The sequence below is a fragment of the Sipha flava genome, unplaced genomic scaffold (assembly GCF_003268045.1).
Source record: "Sipha flava isolate LNK unplaced genomic scaffold, YSA_version1 117_pilon_pilon, whole genome shotgun sequence".
NCBI classification, from domain to species: domain Eukaryota; kingdom Metazoa; phylum Arthropoda; class Insecta; order Hemiptera; family Aphididae; genus Sipha; species Sipha flava.
The window spans coordinates 2,510,812-2,527,996 of NW_020271741.1; the positions used below are offsets into that span (position 1 = coordinate 2,510,812).

General features: G+C 27.0%; 2 protein-coding genes across 3 annotated transcripts; one reads left to right on the plus strand and one right to left on the minus strand.

Annotated features, from left to right (window-relative positions):
• Nucleotides 1-6,939: 6,939 nt before the first annotated feature.
• On the plus strand, nucleotides 6,940-7,250 carry LOC112693511 (ATP-dependent DNA helicase pif1-like). The gene has a single exon (XM_025568626.1). It carries the CDS (start codon nucleotides 6,945-6,947, stop codon nucleotides 7,191-7,193), a length of 249 nt encoding a protein of 82 aa, XP_025424411.1. The 5' UTR covers nucleotides 6,940-6,944; the 3' UTR covers nucleotides 7,194-7,250.
• A 2,666-nt stretch (nucleotides 7,251-9,916) lies between these two features.
• Nucleotides 9,917-17,040, minus strand: LOC112693421 (apoptosis-inducing factor 1, mitochondrial). 2 transcript variants are annotated; one of them, XM_025568484.1, is made up of 10 exons: nucleotides 16,681-17,040; nucleotides 16,515-16,615; nucleotides 14,999-15,127; nucleotides 14,757-14,927; nucleotides 13,868-13,931; nucleotides 13,666-13,805; nucleotides 12,898-13,593; nucleotides 12,697-12,837; nucleotides 12,514-12,625; nucleotides 9,917-10,447 (listed from the first exon to the last, which is right to left on the minus strand). In XM_025568484.1, exons 1-10 carry the CDS (start codon nucleotides 16,721-16,723, stop codon nucleotides 10,053-10,055), a joined length of 1,992 nt encoding a protein of 663 aa, XP_025424269.1. In that variant the 5' UTR covers nucleotides 16,724-17,040; the 3' UTR covers nucleotides 9,917-10,052. The 2 variants fall into 2 exon arrangements, with proteins under 2 accessions (XP_025424269.1, XP_025424278.1); XM_025568493.1 differs by lacking the exon at nucleotides 14,999-15,127 and having other exon boundaries at nucleotides 16,681-17,031.
• Between the last annotated feature and the right edge of the window lie 145 nt (nucleotides 17,041-17,185).

Here is a 17,185-nt window from a genome sequence, read left to right on the forward strand (position 1 = left end):
TCGTAAGTTTGTTGAGATTTTTTTTTTTATTTATTTTTATAAACAAATGGATAAAATTTGATAAAAATGTAGTTAATATTTATATAGGGTTATGTATATTAGATTTATATGAAACACAAGGTAAAATTATAATGAATGTATGTTTATATTTAAATTGTTTACAGTACTATAGCAACCAAATATTACGCCCGAGATGAACAATTAATGTATAGGACGTTGACTTTTTTGTAAATAACATTGTAATTTTTAACAGAGAATACAAATTTTTCATTTTTGGACTCTCTTAGGAATTGCGCCCGGAGCGTAGACATCTCTTTCCTTTACTTCAGCCCTGATTACATTCATTTTTTAAAAATAATTTTCAGTTAAAAAAGAAGATAGTAAAGACAAATAATAAGAATAAGAATTTATATAAATACATTTTTTCAATGTTAAAAATAATTTTAAGAGCATTTTTTTAGTGATTTTTTTATAAACAAAAATGTTGTAAAAAGTTAAGTCTTTTAAGGCATTTTTTTTTGTTTCTATCTATGATCGACCCAAATGAATGAAAAATTAAACAATTTAGCATTTTATCGATAGAGAGATCATCAACATGTTAAAATAATTTAATTTTGAAGATTTAATCGACACTTTTGCTACTACCAAATGTCGACGAAGACCGATATAATTAATAATTGTCATATCCAAGTTTGAAGAATTTATTTTATTTATATTATGTCGTTATTAATTATTAACAAAAAAGTTTTAACTCTTAAAGAATTATGTTTTATTATTTAAATACAATTTTTTACTTGATTAATGTATATTTTATAGTAAATAAATTATAAATTTGTCTAATATTTAAGTTATTAAGGGTGACAAATTTTCACAGGCCTACAAGCCGGAAACACGTAAATACGCCCATGCGAATGCCACAGCTTAATAGTAACGGGGGCAACCGTTGAGATAATTTTATAATATTATTTACCGAATGTCTGGGTAATTGAAAAAACATTATATTAAAATTTTAATTTCATAAGAATTACATTAATAGTATTGAAACAAAAATTAAAAAAAAGGTTGAGGAAAAATGTTTGTGCCTATTCTAAATATTGTCCCCTAGGCACTTGCTAATGTTGCTTGTGCCGAAAATCCGTTACTGCATATAATGTCAACAATCTAAATCTATTAATTTTATTAATATTTTAATTTTGATTAATATATAATTATAAGACAGCGGTTCCCAACCTTTTAAGTAGTGCGGAACACCAATTTCGTAGAAAATCTTTGAGGCCTACTAATAGCAGGGCTCGAAATGGAGCGGAACGCATCGGAACGCAGTTCCGGTTCACGACAAAAAAATTTTTAGCGTTCCGGTTCGTAAAAAAAATACGTTTATCGTTCCGGTTCAAACAAATTTTTACTGTACCTACCATATTTCTGTAAAATTTAAACATTTTGCAGAATTGTGCATTGTAAAATATTTAATAAACGACAAACGACCGCAACGCATTAGTAAATTTATTGCTTATCTTTAGATAATCGTTGTCCGCCGATAGTGTAGTTATTGTCTATATTCACACGATACGCACCTATGTGTATTTTTAACGTACGATAAGAAATACTATGGAACGGCACCATACGACGGTTTGACATCCCCACGTGCCCGCAGTTTAGTACATACGTTCCCGCAAGTTAGCCGGAAATTCTTTATCAAACGTAAAAGTTTTTATTTTTCTGAGTGGCAGCAAATCATGTGATCATATTGATACCCGTATGTTTTGATTAGCTTTTAGTATCATTTAAGCTGCAGTAATACATGTATTATATTTTGCTGATCATTAATTACATTAGTTTATAGCATATATTATTCCGTGCGAAAAATATGAGTTCTTCTATACTAAATTGGGTAAATAAACGTTCTAAGTCCAATGATGAATGTGATAATTCGACAAATAAAAAACTGTGCGTTGAAAGTGAACATACATCATCTAATAAAGAATCAAATAAAAATATGGAACTTCACGAAACTAGTGATTTGCCCGAATGTTGGAATAAAGGTCAGTACGAAAATTTCAAGACTGTAAATGAGTGGCTAGTAGTTAAAAATAAAGCATTAGGTTGTTTGATTTGTAAAAATATAACAAATTTAGGATTATCTGTTGTTGATAAAACTCTTCGCTTTTCCAAACCTTGGCAAGACTGTTCTATAATTTCGAATGGAAAGTCAAAAGAAAGTCAAATGTCTAGTTTGAGAAAAAAAATATTTGAACACAAAAAATCTGACGTTCATCTTAGAGCAGTAGAATTACATGAACAATCAAAAGAAAAACAAATAGAAAAAAGTTTCGAAAATGCATTGAAATCAAAGTTCTCTACTACTGAAAAAGTTTTTAGAACTGTTTATAAAATTGTAAAAACTCAAAGGCCTTTTGTTGATTTACCAAATGAAATAGATTTACAAGTTTTAAATGGTATAAATATGGGAAACATTTTACATTCCGATAAAACGTGTGCGGATATAGCACTCCACATTGCATCAGAGATGAAAAAAATTATTTGCCAAAATATAATTTTAACTAAAACAAATATATCTATTTTAATCGACGAATCAACTACTCTTAGTAAATTAACAACATTAGTAGTTGTTGTTCGTGCATTTATTGAAGATTTTCCCGGTGAACCTTATACTTTTAATCTTGACTTAATTGAACTCCCTAATACCTCTGCTGAAACTATTACTAAATCATTACTTGATTGTTTGGGTGGACACGGATTTGATCAAATTTTTTTAAATGAATGTTTTATTGCTTTTGCATGTGACGGAGCTTCTGTTATGATCGGAAAAGATTCGGGAGTAGCCACGCGACTTAAAATTCAATTTTCTAAATTAATTATTTGGCATTGATCAAATCACCGTTTGGAACTGGTAGTAGGTGATGTTATTAGCGAAGTTTGTGGTATAAACCATTTTAAAATATTTATGGATAAACTTTATACTATATTCCATCAGTCACCTAAAAACCAAAACGAGTTAAAAAAAGCTGCTAGTTCATTAGAAGTACAAATTTTGAAAATTGGTAGAATTTTGTCAGTTCGATGGGTAGCATCAAGCAAACGGACAGTTAATGCAGTCATAAATAATTTTTCTGCTTTGTGTGAACATTTCAACTTGGCGTCAATGGACTCTACCAGAGACTCTAAAGAAAGAAGTAAATACTGTGGATTGTTTAAAATGATAACAAGTATAGAATTTGTTAGTAATTTAAATACCATGTCTGATGCTTTAGACGAATTAGGAGATTTATCAGAATATTTACAAAAACGTAGTATTACATTAGTAGACGCTGATAAATCTATAAGAACAACAATACGTGTATTAGATTCTATGGCAACCGATCCAGGTCCAAAATTAACTAACGCATTAAAAGAAATAAAGAACGAAATGTATAAAAATGTAATATTACACAGTGGCAATGTTCCTAAAATAAATTCTGCACAATTTTACAAAAGCCTAGCTAATAATTTAAAATCTCGAATGATGACTTCCAGTTCATCAAATGTCAGTCGTAATGAAAAACATCGCCAAGACAATGAAAAAACGTTTAAAAACTTACTTGATAATATTGAAAAATTGAATCCAAAAAATTGGCCACTTTCGAATGATGGCCAAATAGAAAATATACAATTTGGTGACTGTAATATTCGTAATTTATGTCAACAATTTCAAATTGATGAAAAGAGCACTATTCAAAGTTTTAGAATTTATAAAATGGACTTGGGCAAAAAGGAAATTCCAGAAGATTTGAAACCCCTTTATAAATCAATTGCAACGATTCCAGTATCGACTAGCGAATGTGAACGAAATTTTAGTTCTATGAACGAAATCATGTCACCACTAAGAACTTCATTAAATATAAAAACTGTTGCTGCTCTTTTATTTATTAATTGTGTTGGACTACCTCTAACGAAATTCGAACCAGAAAAATACGTTCGATCTTGGTTATTGAATGGTCGACATTCAGCTGATGACAGTGGCGTAGCGAACATTAAACCATATGGAAGTGAACAAATTATTTATGACCTACCCCACCCACCCTTCTCCAACTGATGTATACGATACTCGTATAGTTATATGCTCAAATAAGGGGGTGGGGTAGCACCCAAAATAAAGTTGTATCCCCTCTCAAAAAAAAAAATATATCAAAAAAACTTTAGAAGTCAAAAACTCAAAAAAGTCACAGGAACGGACAACAATAAAAATGCGCAGGTTAGAAGCGTAGGCCGTAATGTTAAACTACAGAGTGCAGAAGCCGTCTATCGAGACGTCGAGTGTCGATGTGAAAGTGTCGACTATTTCAATAATTTAATACATTCAAAATAATATTTTTCTAAAAATATAAATCTTACATGTACATCATACATGTACATTAACCACTTATCCACGGGTCAGGTACCACCACCCCCACCCCCCAAAAAACCAGAAGCAATTGCTTCTGAAAAACATGATTCGCTACGCCACTGGCTGATGATATCACAAGTCGTAAAAGAAACCAAAAGTGTGATAAGACATATGAATCATTGTGGAAGTTATTGTAAAAAAAATTGTATTGATGCTGTACTTTTTGAGTTATAAATATAAAATTTAAATAAAAATTAGTTTATAAATTATAAGTAGTTCTTTAAACATTTTATATTTATATTTTTATTTTATATAATATATACATACATATTCGTAAGTAAGTAAAAGAAGATAAAAATATATTTAAATTTTTAAAAGGGCTGAAATTTTAAAGTGAGTTTCATAAAATAGTAGATAAAACTTATATATTATTAAAAAAGGGTTAGTATTTGAGGAAGAAGAAATTTTAATTTTAGTTGGGTGAAGCCCCCAATTCTATGATATATACTCAAAAAAAAAGCGTTCCGGTTCAGAAAATTTTCCATTTCGAGCACTGACTAATAATTATATATGTATAATGTGCATATACGTCAGTTATTACAATTTATTTATAAAAAAAAATTTTTAATCGAAAAAAACTTCATTGAATCAGATAATTCAAGAGTTTAACAATTTAATGTAATTTTGAACTGTCCCCCACGAGAGAATCAATATCAGGATTAAAAATGAAAAGCCTTAAATCACTCAAAATTTAATTTATTCCAACATTTATTTTTAAAAAAATTAAAGTAGAAAAAGTTCGTTCACACAGATACACAGGTTGTCGAAATATAGCCCATCAAGTTTCTAAGTGAAAACATAGAAATTGCTGGAAATTCTTGCCAAATATTTAACTAGAATGGTAATAATGATGTAGTTTTAAAAAACGATTTTAGAGTTTGATCACATGAAAGTTCAATCAACGAATCTTTTTCACTAGCTGATATTTAATTAAATATTACAAGATTATATCTCAGGAATTTATTTATGCTTTAACATTTTAAGAATAAAAACATAATTAATAATGTTTGTTTCATCCGATAATTTTAATTTTATAATGAGGGTTCCGGTTCTTTGAATATGTGAAAATTCGGATCCGGTTCCCAATATTTTAAGGGTTCTTGGGTTCCAGAACCGGTTCTTTTGGGTTCGATTCCAGCCCTTGCATTAAAGTATAGTTTACATATAAATAGTATGTATACATCAATCTTATAGTAGTGAGGGGATGGGGCGTGAACTCATAAAACAATGTTAAAGGGCGCGCGGACCTCAAAAGTTTGAGAGCCCATGGGCTAGATAAATATTTTAGGTAATATATTTTACTAATTAAGCCACATAAGTCATCATACTTCCATCTTAAGAACACATTTTACAAAAATGATTAATAATCATATGAAGGTTAACATTTTTAACAATCTATAATATAAAAATGAATCGCAAAATGTGTTGGTAAGCGCATAACTCAACAACGCCTGGACCAATTTGGCCAAATCTTTTTTTCAAATGTTCGTTGAAGTTCAAGGATGGTTTTTACGGCGAGAAAAATTAGAATTATTGCTGGGAAAACCCTAAAAATAGCCCTTTTCTTTTTCTAATACAAATGATTTGTAACTAAAACGTAGTCAATTTGAGCTTTATTGCTATGGTATAAAGTTCATATTAAACTAGCTGGTTTACCCGGCTTCACCCAGGAGGTATTCAACTATTATATATAAAAAAAATGAGAATGAAAAAAATACTATTTTCTTATATTATACCTTTTTTATTTATATTGGCTTCGCAACTTCTTATCCAATTCTCATACAGTTTTTTTTAAATGAAAGAGGATATCACGGTAATAGGCATAAATAAAGTCCGATAATGTTAGTCAATAATTAGTTATCTATACATATAATCCAAATACCACTGACTCACTGATCGCTATATCTCAAAAATTACGTGTTTGGGATGAATGCACGATGGCACATAAAAAATCTTTGGAGGCTTTGGACAGAACCTTAAAAGATCTACGGAGCAATAATAACCGATTTGGTGGTGCAATGATTTTATTAGCAGGAGATTTTCGTCAAACATTGCCGGTGATTCCACGATCAATGCCAGCTGATGAACTCAATGCATGTCTAAAGTCCTCCAGTTTGTGGAAACATGTCAAAGTACTTCATTTAAGCAAGAATATGCGTGTCGAGTTGCAAAATGACCAATCTGGAAACATATTCTCTAAACAACTCATTGACATTGGTAATGGCAAATTTCCTATAGACATGTTGACTGGCTGCATTAACTTTCCTCAAAGTTTTTGTCAGTTAACTCGATCAAAAGATGAACTTATTCAGAAGGTGTTTCCAGATGTTTCTCAAAATTACAGAAACCATGATTGGTTAGGTTGCGAAATATCAACCAACCGCGTCTTTGCAACGGTACACGGTTAGCGATAAAAAAATTACTAAACAATGTGATAGAAGCAACTATACTTAAAGGAAAGTATAAAGGAGAAGAAGATGTTCTCATACCGCGCATCCCAATGATTCCGACTGATGTGCCATTTGAGTTTAAACGACTACAGTTTCCAGTGCGTCTTGCTTTTGCTATGACTATAAACAAGTCCCAGGGGCAATCATTAAGTGTTTGTGGTATTAATCTAGAAAACCCATGTTTCTCACATGGTCAATTGTATGTTGCCTGTTCCCGTGTTGGAAAACCATCAGATTTGTTTATCTATGCGCCAGGTAATCAAACAAAAAACATCGTATACCACAAAGCACTACAATGATAATAATAATAATTATGATTCACATGATTAACAATAAAGCGATTACTTACTTTTAAATCCTTATATATGTTTTATTTAATTATTTTTTATTCACAACGCCCTATCACCAGGGTGACGGTTCTGTTCAGGAGAATTTTTTAAAATACGTAGGCACAAAAACTGCCACATTACAAATCTTTTTGACAGGACGAAGTCTGTCGGGTCAGCTAGTGATCTATAATAATGTAACTCATTATAAGTTGGATAAATCCCTCCAATTCATAAGTACATTTTCCTCCTTTTAAGAAAATGTATTGTATACCACTGACGTTAACAAAATAGTGCGTTTTTATAAGCTCAATAAGTAAATTAGTTGTAACTAAATAGTGAGATAACTAAATTGGCCACCATTTATCGATAGTTCGTCACTGGGCGGCAAAAAGACGTTTCGAACATTTAATGCGGTCGTTGCGATGTAGACTAGATATGGAAAATAATTGCAATGTCTTGATTTGATAATATATTAAGGAAGTAGAAGGAAGTAGAAAAAATATACAAGTGGAACGACCGTTATCCTGGGTTGGATTACGTTTTTTATAACTTAAAAAAACGGACGCATCAATAAATAATAATAAACTGTATCCGCAGAACACGCACGTTCGGCTGTTGAATTCATGTACAGTTAAAGGGTCGAAGCGAGCATTTTAATTTTCGTACTACGAAGTGCGTTACATAATTTTAGTTATATTTGTAACGATTACGAATCGGACAACGGAAAGCTTGTAAAATACAACCGCGTAAGATTGTTCTTAAAATAAATGGGAATTAATTTTTATATTTTCTACGAAATGTATTGAAAAAGATCATGGCTTTTAGCTCTTAGGTCTAGATTAAAATATCTGGTAGGGCCAGTTCTCTCGAACCCTTCATTGTTCGTGTCAAAGCAGATGTGATTCGTTAAAAAAATATTCTGTAATTATTGAATCGGTAATACCAACTTAATAGTTACGTATTGTTCATTCCAAGAAATAGAAAGAAAAATGTCGTTTATTTTATCGAATAAATTTAAAAGTCGCAGACGTGTTCCTAAAGACAATACGTAAAAACCATTGTTGATGATATAGCTAATTTATATCTGCCTATTTCAGGGACGGACATATATAATTTCAATTAAATACAGTTGTATATCACTTGCAGTGGCCAGTGCTCCCTATGGTAAACGCTACAAATGAATTATTCATTGCCGTCCATCACTTAATTCTAAAGGAAACTGCAATTAAATAAATAAATAAATAAAAATATTATTAAATACTTATTGCGCACTTTAATATAGTGTAATTAAAACTCATGATATTTTAACTAGTATTATTCCTGTCTCTATAGCGACTATGTAGAATTTTGTAACTAACATAAAATCTAAAGTGTACAGTGTCCAATGAATTGTATTGAAATAGTGGGATTATTGTAAAACATGTTACTAGTAAAACTAACACTCATAAATAAATATTCAAACATACCACTGTATCTGTTCTATATATACATTATTAATATAAAATTAGTATTATTATTAATAGATATATATTTGGATGAAAATATATGGTTAGGTTAGGTGTATTACTACAATTACTACGAGTTAACTATAACTATATTAACTATATTTATAGTAATCCAGTTATACATTAAAATAAGCATAAAAAGGATGAAAATAAACATACTGTGGCTCCATTAGTAACTTATGTACAATGAAAATATCATTCTTAATTATGGACTGTTACAAAATTAACTTCATATTTTATAATAAAAAGTATTTTTTCATACAACATGTGAGATGTATATTAATTGAATAAATGTGTTAATTGTAGATTAAAAATAAATAATAACTCATTGATACTAAGATTTAAGCTTATTTATTTTTATAAACAGTATATTTTATATTGTACGAAAAAATCAAAATATTAAACCACTCTGATGAACTATATAGTAATCTTTAATTTTATCATACCACGGAAAATTATGATGATTTAATAAACACAATTTAGAGCATACATTTCAAATTAGAATATTTTAAAAACTATTTATGATTTTTGGGTTTTCAATTTTAATACTTCAAAATGTAAGTATAATTTGTTAGTTATTTTAATGTATACAAATAAATTAATTGATTGATACTTTCCAAAAATTTAAAATTATCAAAATTGTACTTATTTTTAAAAATATAAAGTACATTAAATATTTGATGCATAAGTAATACCATGTACAATGTTGTTAAAGTGCAAACAAAAACCATTAAAAACTTAATAGAATTAAAATAGATTATTTATACATTTAAAATAAACGAATAAAAAAAATCTAAAATTAATTATACATTCTTTAATACCTCATTTATTTTAATTTTACATAGTAAATAAAATACGTTTCTTTTAAACCATTATTTTTTTATTTTTTAATGTGAAATTAGTAATTTATTTAATATAATTTGTAAAAATCAGGTCAATTATTATACCTATATTTCATAAATATTTGATACTAAAAATACTAAAAATGTATCTACTGGGTGAATAATTGAAAACAAAATATATACATTTTTAATACTATTCATTTCTAATAACACTAAATCGTATTTTATTTAGTATTTTACGATTATTTTTAACATTTTATTAGTAAAAATATTTAACTAACTAGTGAAGTAACAATTATATGCAGAAGGAATGTCAATAAAATATGAAATAAAAAAAAAAAAAAAATAATCTAAAAGAGAATCAGTCTATACAAAAATATATTAATTTTTACATATATGAAATGTTTTCATATTTATCCTCATATAAATACTAGTGTAACAGTAAAACAATGTTAAAATAATATTTTAATTTAATATGAACATCATGATGAATCACCATGAATATTGAACAGTTTAGCTACTTCATTGAGATCTTTGTAGCATCTATCTGATTTAAGCACTTGGCGTGCTATAGACATTCTATTAAACAAATTCCATAACACAATGCCAACAACTACATCGTTTTTCAAATAAAACACAACTCCTTTATTATAATTATTTTCAAAAATATTTTTGGATTCCAATTCAGCAGGTGTATCTGTATCATTTATTGTGGTATTCTCGTCAGTTTTATTCGTCGATAGTGATGTATCTTTAGGATTTCCTTTGGCAAATACACCCACTGTATTTAAAGAAGAATCGACGATTCCAATTGCTTCATAACCAACTGATGGTCCAATATCAGACCAAAACATTGGCTGATGTTTATATTGTTTAGCTATAAATTGAGTAAAACAAAATTAATTCAAAATTAAAGTTAATAACATATATTAAAACATAAGCAAGTATAAATTATAATCAATATGGTTAATATTGATATTAATTACATAACATTTATATTAAATTTAAATATATATTTATAAATATTAGTCAGTAATGTAAATCAAGAGTCCAGAACCTTTTTATTTACATGGCCATTTTTTTAGCTTTTCATTAAGAGCTACATTAAAAATTAAAATAACTGCTATTAAAAATACAATTTTAACATCTAATACTGACATTAATGTTGATATCAACAATTTAATATTTTTTAGGGTTTGTGGTATAAAATTAGAATTTTAAATACCATTAATTAAAATATTAAAGTATTAGTAAGAGAACTCAGAATACAATGTGTATTTTCTCTTGCTTTATAATTATAAATTATGAAATCTTTTAGCCTAACCTAAATCCATAACCTTATATATAGTGGTTATAGTTGTACACAATCATAATTTAGGTAAATTAATTATAATAAGCTCAAAATTATTGATTTAAAATACTTTAAAATAGGTAAATAATATAGAATGTTAAAAATTAAGTATACCAGAGTTCAATTATTATTCTGTCTAGTATGTATTAAATCATGAGAAAATTATGGCAACTACCTATAAAATGTGTAATGAAAATAAATAAATAAATAATGAAAAATAAATAATCCATTGTGAGGCTACATCTTATGGAATTTCAGGATCATAAGACTAAGATATATATTTATTTAAATGTAATTAAAAAATAATAGATTTAAATGAAAAAAAAAATATATAAAATATGCAATGTAAAATATCATAGCATAAACAATTGTAAATATTGAATTGCTCTACTAATATTATGTTAATAATGAATGCAAAAACTAGTGCGAAACATAATTTATAATTTTGTAACCGAATTTATATATTTTATTAAATTTCAACATTATCAAGTAATGATAGACATTAAATTAATGTTATGGAATACTTACTAAATTACATCATTGAAGCTAACATACATATATATTAGGGTGACCCTTATTTATGAACTTTCAAATTTTTGATTTTTAACCTCCTCATTTTGTTCATTATTATAAGAAAGAAATTTGAGTTAAATTTGATCATGATTACTAATTCCTACATGTGCCACAAGGGGGTTGAAAAATTGCAAAATAGGGTTGGTTTGTCATTTTTTGAATATAATCAATAAACTATTGAATTTATCGTAAAAAGGTACATAACTTAAATTATAGATATTTATATATTTAATAAAAAACATATCTAAACAATTTTTCATACATCTATTATTTTGTATGAAAAAATATAAAATATCGGATATTTCATTTATTTAAAAAATTAATTTTTATATGGTTTTTTTTAAGTATATTTGAATAACGGTTGATGATACAACACAAAATCCAATGTAAGAATGATAAGAAATTAATTTTTTTAAAAAAAATTTATTAAGTATAAATTGCATTGGATAGATTGATTTATTGGAAGAGTCGAGTAAAAGTAAGAAAATTAAAAATATACATATAATGTTAATATAAGTATGGTAACTCAATAGTTTCAATAATAATATAATTAAGATGACTATAGTTATTGGGTGAAGGAGAAGAAAGTGAAATATTTTTAAATTCTAACCCCTTTATTTCTTTTTATTACTATAAAAAAGTTGTGTGAATTTAATTTAGTGAAGATTAATCACACCCTTCACGTGCCATAAGAGTTGAATATTGTCAAGTAGGGTATTTTTAGGTTTTTTTATTTAATTTAAAATATATTAAGCATAAAATTGTATATAACCTAAATTGTAGATTCAAATACTGTCTATAAAAAATGTTATTATAACATTCCTGGTTAATTTATTATTTTCTATGTTAATTAAGGAAGATAACATAATATTTTTATCTAGTTTAAGTAAGAAAGTCAAATTAATTGATTTAATACAAAAATATTTTTCATATTATTACTTAAATATTAAAATACAAATTATAATTAAATAGAAAAATTATTTTAATATTTTAAATAATACTACTATAATAACACATACCAGCGCCAGCCATATTTTCTCCAGCCAATCTACCAGAAATTACAGCATGATCATGATGTTCAACACGTCTTCTACCAAATTGATTATCATAAAAACAAGCACAATCGCCAGCCTAAGAAAATAATTTCAAATATCAAATATACTATTCAATATAAAAAAAAAACTTTTCATTTTAAAACTAACAACATATAAATTTGTTCTTGCTTGTAATTCTGCATTTACTAAATAGCCATCGAGATTTGGATCAACTTCTAATCCAGCATCAGCAGCTAGTTCAGTGTTAGGTTTAGCTCCAACTGCCATTATTACGTGATCAACAGAAATCTAAAACAAAAAGATTATTTAGAAAAAATGTTGTTTTATTTTATGTTCAATTGTACCTACATTTTTACCATTATTTAGAACTAAATTGACCTTTTCTCCATTATTATCTAAAGAACAGTTTTCTACTTCTGTATTAGTCACAACTTCAACACCTTCATCTCTAACTTTTTCTGTCGTCCATTGACTAAGATATTTTGGTAACACTTTTCCCATATTGCCATTTTCTTTAAATATTTGATAAATTTTAACACCATTTTTTTTTCCTTTATTAGCTAATGAGGCAGCAAGTTCACTACCCAAAAATCCACCACCAATAATGGCAATAGATTTAACATGATTTAATTCTTCCATTAGATCTTCAAAATCAGCAATAGATCGAAAAACTGAGAATTTATCTTTAACATCTTGACTTGCATCATTATATAATTTTAACGTTTTTGGAACTGAACCAGTTGCTATTAAACATTTATCATAACTTATTTCTTTTCCATCATTAAGCTTTACTTTTTTTTCAGAAACATTTATTGATTCAACTTTCCAGCCTCGAGCTAGAGATATACCACCATTTTTGGCAGATGCTAATTCTTCAATAGGTGTATAAAATGGATCAGGTTCATAAAATAAACTTCTAGTAGTACCATTCCATTGGTGAAAGTTCAAAGATTTAGCCATTTCAGAATCATCGCCATACCATAATTCTTTAGATAATGGTGGTCGCATATGAGGAAGATAACCTTCAGCTGATATTACTAAAACCTAGATGTATACAAAAATATTTATATCGATTTTATTTTAATTGTTAATAGAAAATAATAAATTGTAACTTACCCTCGCAGTAGGATCAGCTGACTTAATTGCTCGGAATGCTGCAAAAGAAGCTGTACCTCCCCCAATTAATAAATATTGTACATTATCAGGTATAGATTGAGATAATGCAGGAATTTGTATCAATTTTCGTGATTTTTTTGCTAAATTCAGATAAATGAATGAGTTTTATATTTATATCGGATTTAATAAACTTTAAAATTACCTTTTTTAATTTCTTTAATAGAACTATCATCTTTTTTCAGTTTTAAAATATCAGAATTCCAAATCTGTTTTAAAATAATTTTACCATATAAAAATATAATTATTATTATATAACAAAGTTACATATATTTTAAATTGATTATTATCATATAATGTTCTATATATAAAGTACAATTTTACTTTTTACTTTCTACTATTTTTTTAATAGGATACTGATAATCGAGATGTTATAGAAACATTTAGGATTAATTTAATTGTTCTGAATAATTTTTAAATTTTATACTTGGAAAATAAATTTCAATAAAATTCATTAGGATTGATATTATTAAGTTTTTATTTATAATATTTTATTGTTTCGTATATTTTTTATGAAAAAAAAAATTGAAATTATGCAAATAGTATTAATTTATAATCATATATTTATATATTTATATTCTTACTATGGCAATATTTTAAATAATATTTATAATATAATATATATATATATATATATATAAACATACTATAAAAATCATGTATTAAATAATTAAATAGAAGTATAAAACTGTATTGCGACATATAGAACTAAGCAAAACATAGTTTTTATAATTTCTTATACAGATAGTTATGATATATTCATTATAAAGTTAGATAAGATAAGAATAAGAACTTAGATGAAAAAAAATTATACATCCAAGCAACTTGTGTATTAGCAAGTTAATCAATTCAATTGTACAAAATAACATGATAATGTTCATAATTTTACATATTTTTTTGAATTAAATATACCCTACTGTAACCAACAGCACTAAGTAGCATTATTGTAACACTAAGATTCATTATATTTATTATAAATTAAATATTAAATTAAACAAAAAATAAAGTTAAAAAAAAATTATTTTTATACTTACACCATACAAAGATCCAGCTAAGATGACTGCTCCACCTATAAGGCTCATATTTTTAAAATACGGTTTATTATTAGAACCATTCTGCCACTCATTATTTGTCTCAGACACAGGATTTAGAGTCTCAGGAGAATGAGAAGACTTTGGTGGGTTTGAGTTATTACATGATTCAGTCTAAAGGATAATTAAATATTATATAATATAAGAGAAAAAACATATTTAAAAATATTTTATCAGTAGTGTACCTTTGAAACCAAAGGACACAATGTTAGAGGTTCATTATATTTGGTTTGTATCTCTCTTTTAGATATATTGACTGGTTCATAATTTTTTTTTGTTCTTTTTGAATAATTTATTTTAACAGGTTTAATAACCTAAAATTTAAGTTGATTTAATTTAATTTATTTATTTTTTGAAATTTGTCAACTTATAGACTATTTAGGTATATAATATAATGAAATATTTAATTCAAAAATATACAATATAAGTTGTATGCTTCAACTGTCTTTATCCTCATCCAGTAGCGCCAAACCTATAACCCAACTTATGGCAATTGACCCCCTTTTTTTTCTATGGGTACCTAAAAAACTATTTATGTATTAACTACTATGTGTGTTTCTACATTGAATAGATGGTGGGTAGCAAGAAATAATTTTTGCCACCCAATTTAATTTTAGTTTGGCACCACAGCCTTTATTTTTACTACCAACAATATGGTATTAATATCAATTGCTCTTGCTCATCACCATTATACAGTTTTCCATCTTATGCTCATATATATCAACTACTTCCATTTATGTTACCAATATATCCAATCATCTTTTCAATCAGGTTTTCTTTTTTTAACTCTTTCCTCCAATATTCATTTTCATAACATCTTTAATTTCTTCTGTCTCATCTCATCTTGCCTGAATCAATATTTGTATTCACTATATCTATGATTTGTGCCATTTCTAGACTTTTACTTATCTTATATATTTTAATAATTTCATACATCCATGATAAAGTTCTCATTTTCACAATACTACTGTTTTGTTCTCATGTCCACTGTTCAACATTTTGATTTAAAAAGCCTTACTGGCTTCACTATAACCTAATAAAATATAATATTTCTATTATCACACAATATCTTAGATACTTCTTTCCATTATATCCACTTTTACTCTTATTATTAAAGTACATTTCATAATTACCATTTCTTTGCAATATCAATCCTAAATACTTAACTTATAGATCTTACTTAATATATTATTACTCGTTTTCCTAACATTCCATTTCTGATCAACTCTTTAATTATTCATTTATTCTCAAACAGTTTGATACAAAATAATTAAGTAGCACAACAATTTTATAATTTATGAAACATCCATTTTTATCATATACCTAATAGTTGAAAGTTGAATTGATTGTATATAAATATATATACATAATGCGATAAACTACTACATGCACTAATATATTTAAATCTACATCAACCACAAACTTATTTAGGTATTATTTAATTTTTAATTACAAATAAAATGAACAATACTGATAAAAACAAAGTCATATCTTGAAAATTTAAAGTTTAGAAAATAAATAAAATCATGCTAATATGATAATAAAATAAAATTTTGATTGTTTACATAATTTATAATTTCCAAGCCAAATGATATCCAAGAGCAAATATACTAACTACCAGTAAAGGAATTTAATGAACTTTAAATAAGAAAGTTGTTTATAATAGGTATAATTTTGGAGAAAATATTAAATAACTATTACCTCTATTAATGGTGGAGTTGTTTTCCTTCTATGGTTTTTTTCACTGCTATTCTTTTTATCACTATAATTTTTACATTCCCAAGCACTTATTAACCTGGTTCCTGCAAAAATCATTCAAAATCGTACAGAAAAAATTAAACCGATTCAGAGCATAAATATAACGTACCAGATGAAACCGGCGGTCGAAGTAGTCTGAGTTTGGACAACATCGTTATTTAATATTTTTAAGCTAATTGATCGAATTCTCGCCGGCAATGAGCGGCAACAATTGGATTCTAAGTAAACACACACTAAACAGGTAAGAACAAAATAGCCACAATAATTTGAACGCACTAGAAAAAGTTTTAAAATAAATTATTTAACGTGTAGAAAAAAAAAACGTTTGACGGCTTTCGGGCCTTTAGAGGCTATCGGTTTAATAGATTTGGAAACAAAATGTGTTTGACGGAAAAAATCGGGCAACTACACCTGATCCGAAAAGCATTTCTCATGGAACATTAGAAATCTGATGTGAGACTGTTGATAAAGAATTCTGCGCCGGCGTATTCGGCGTGTTAAGCTCAGACTATTTCCGTATGTTTGAAATTTTGAAAGATAATATATATATATATAAAATACATGTATATATTATCTAATTCTCGTAAATTTACAAATAAACTATTTATTTCTGT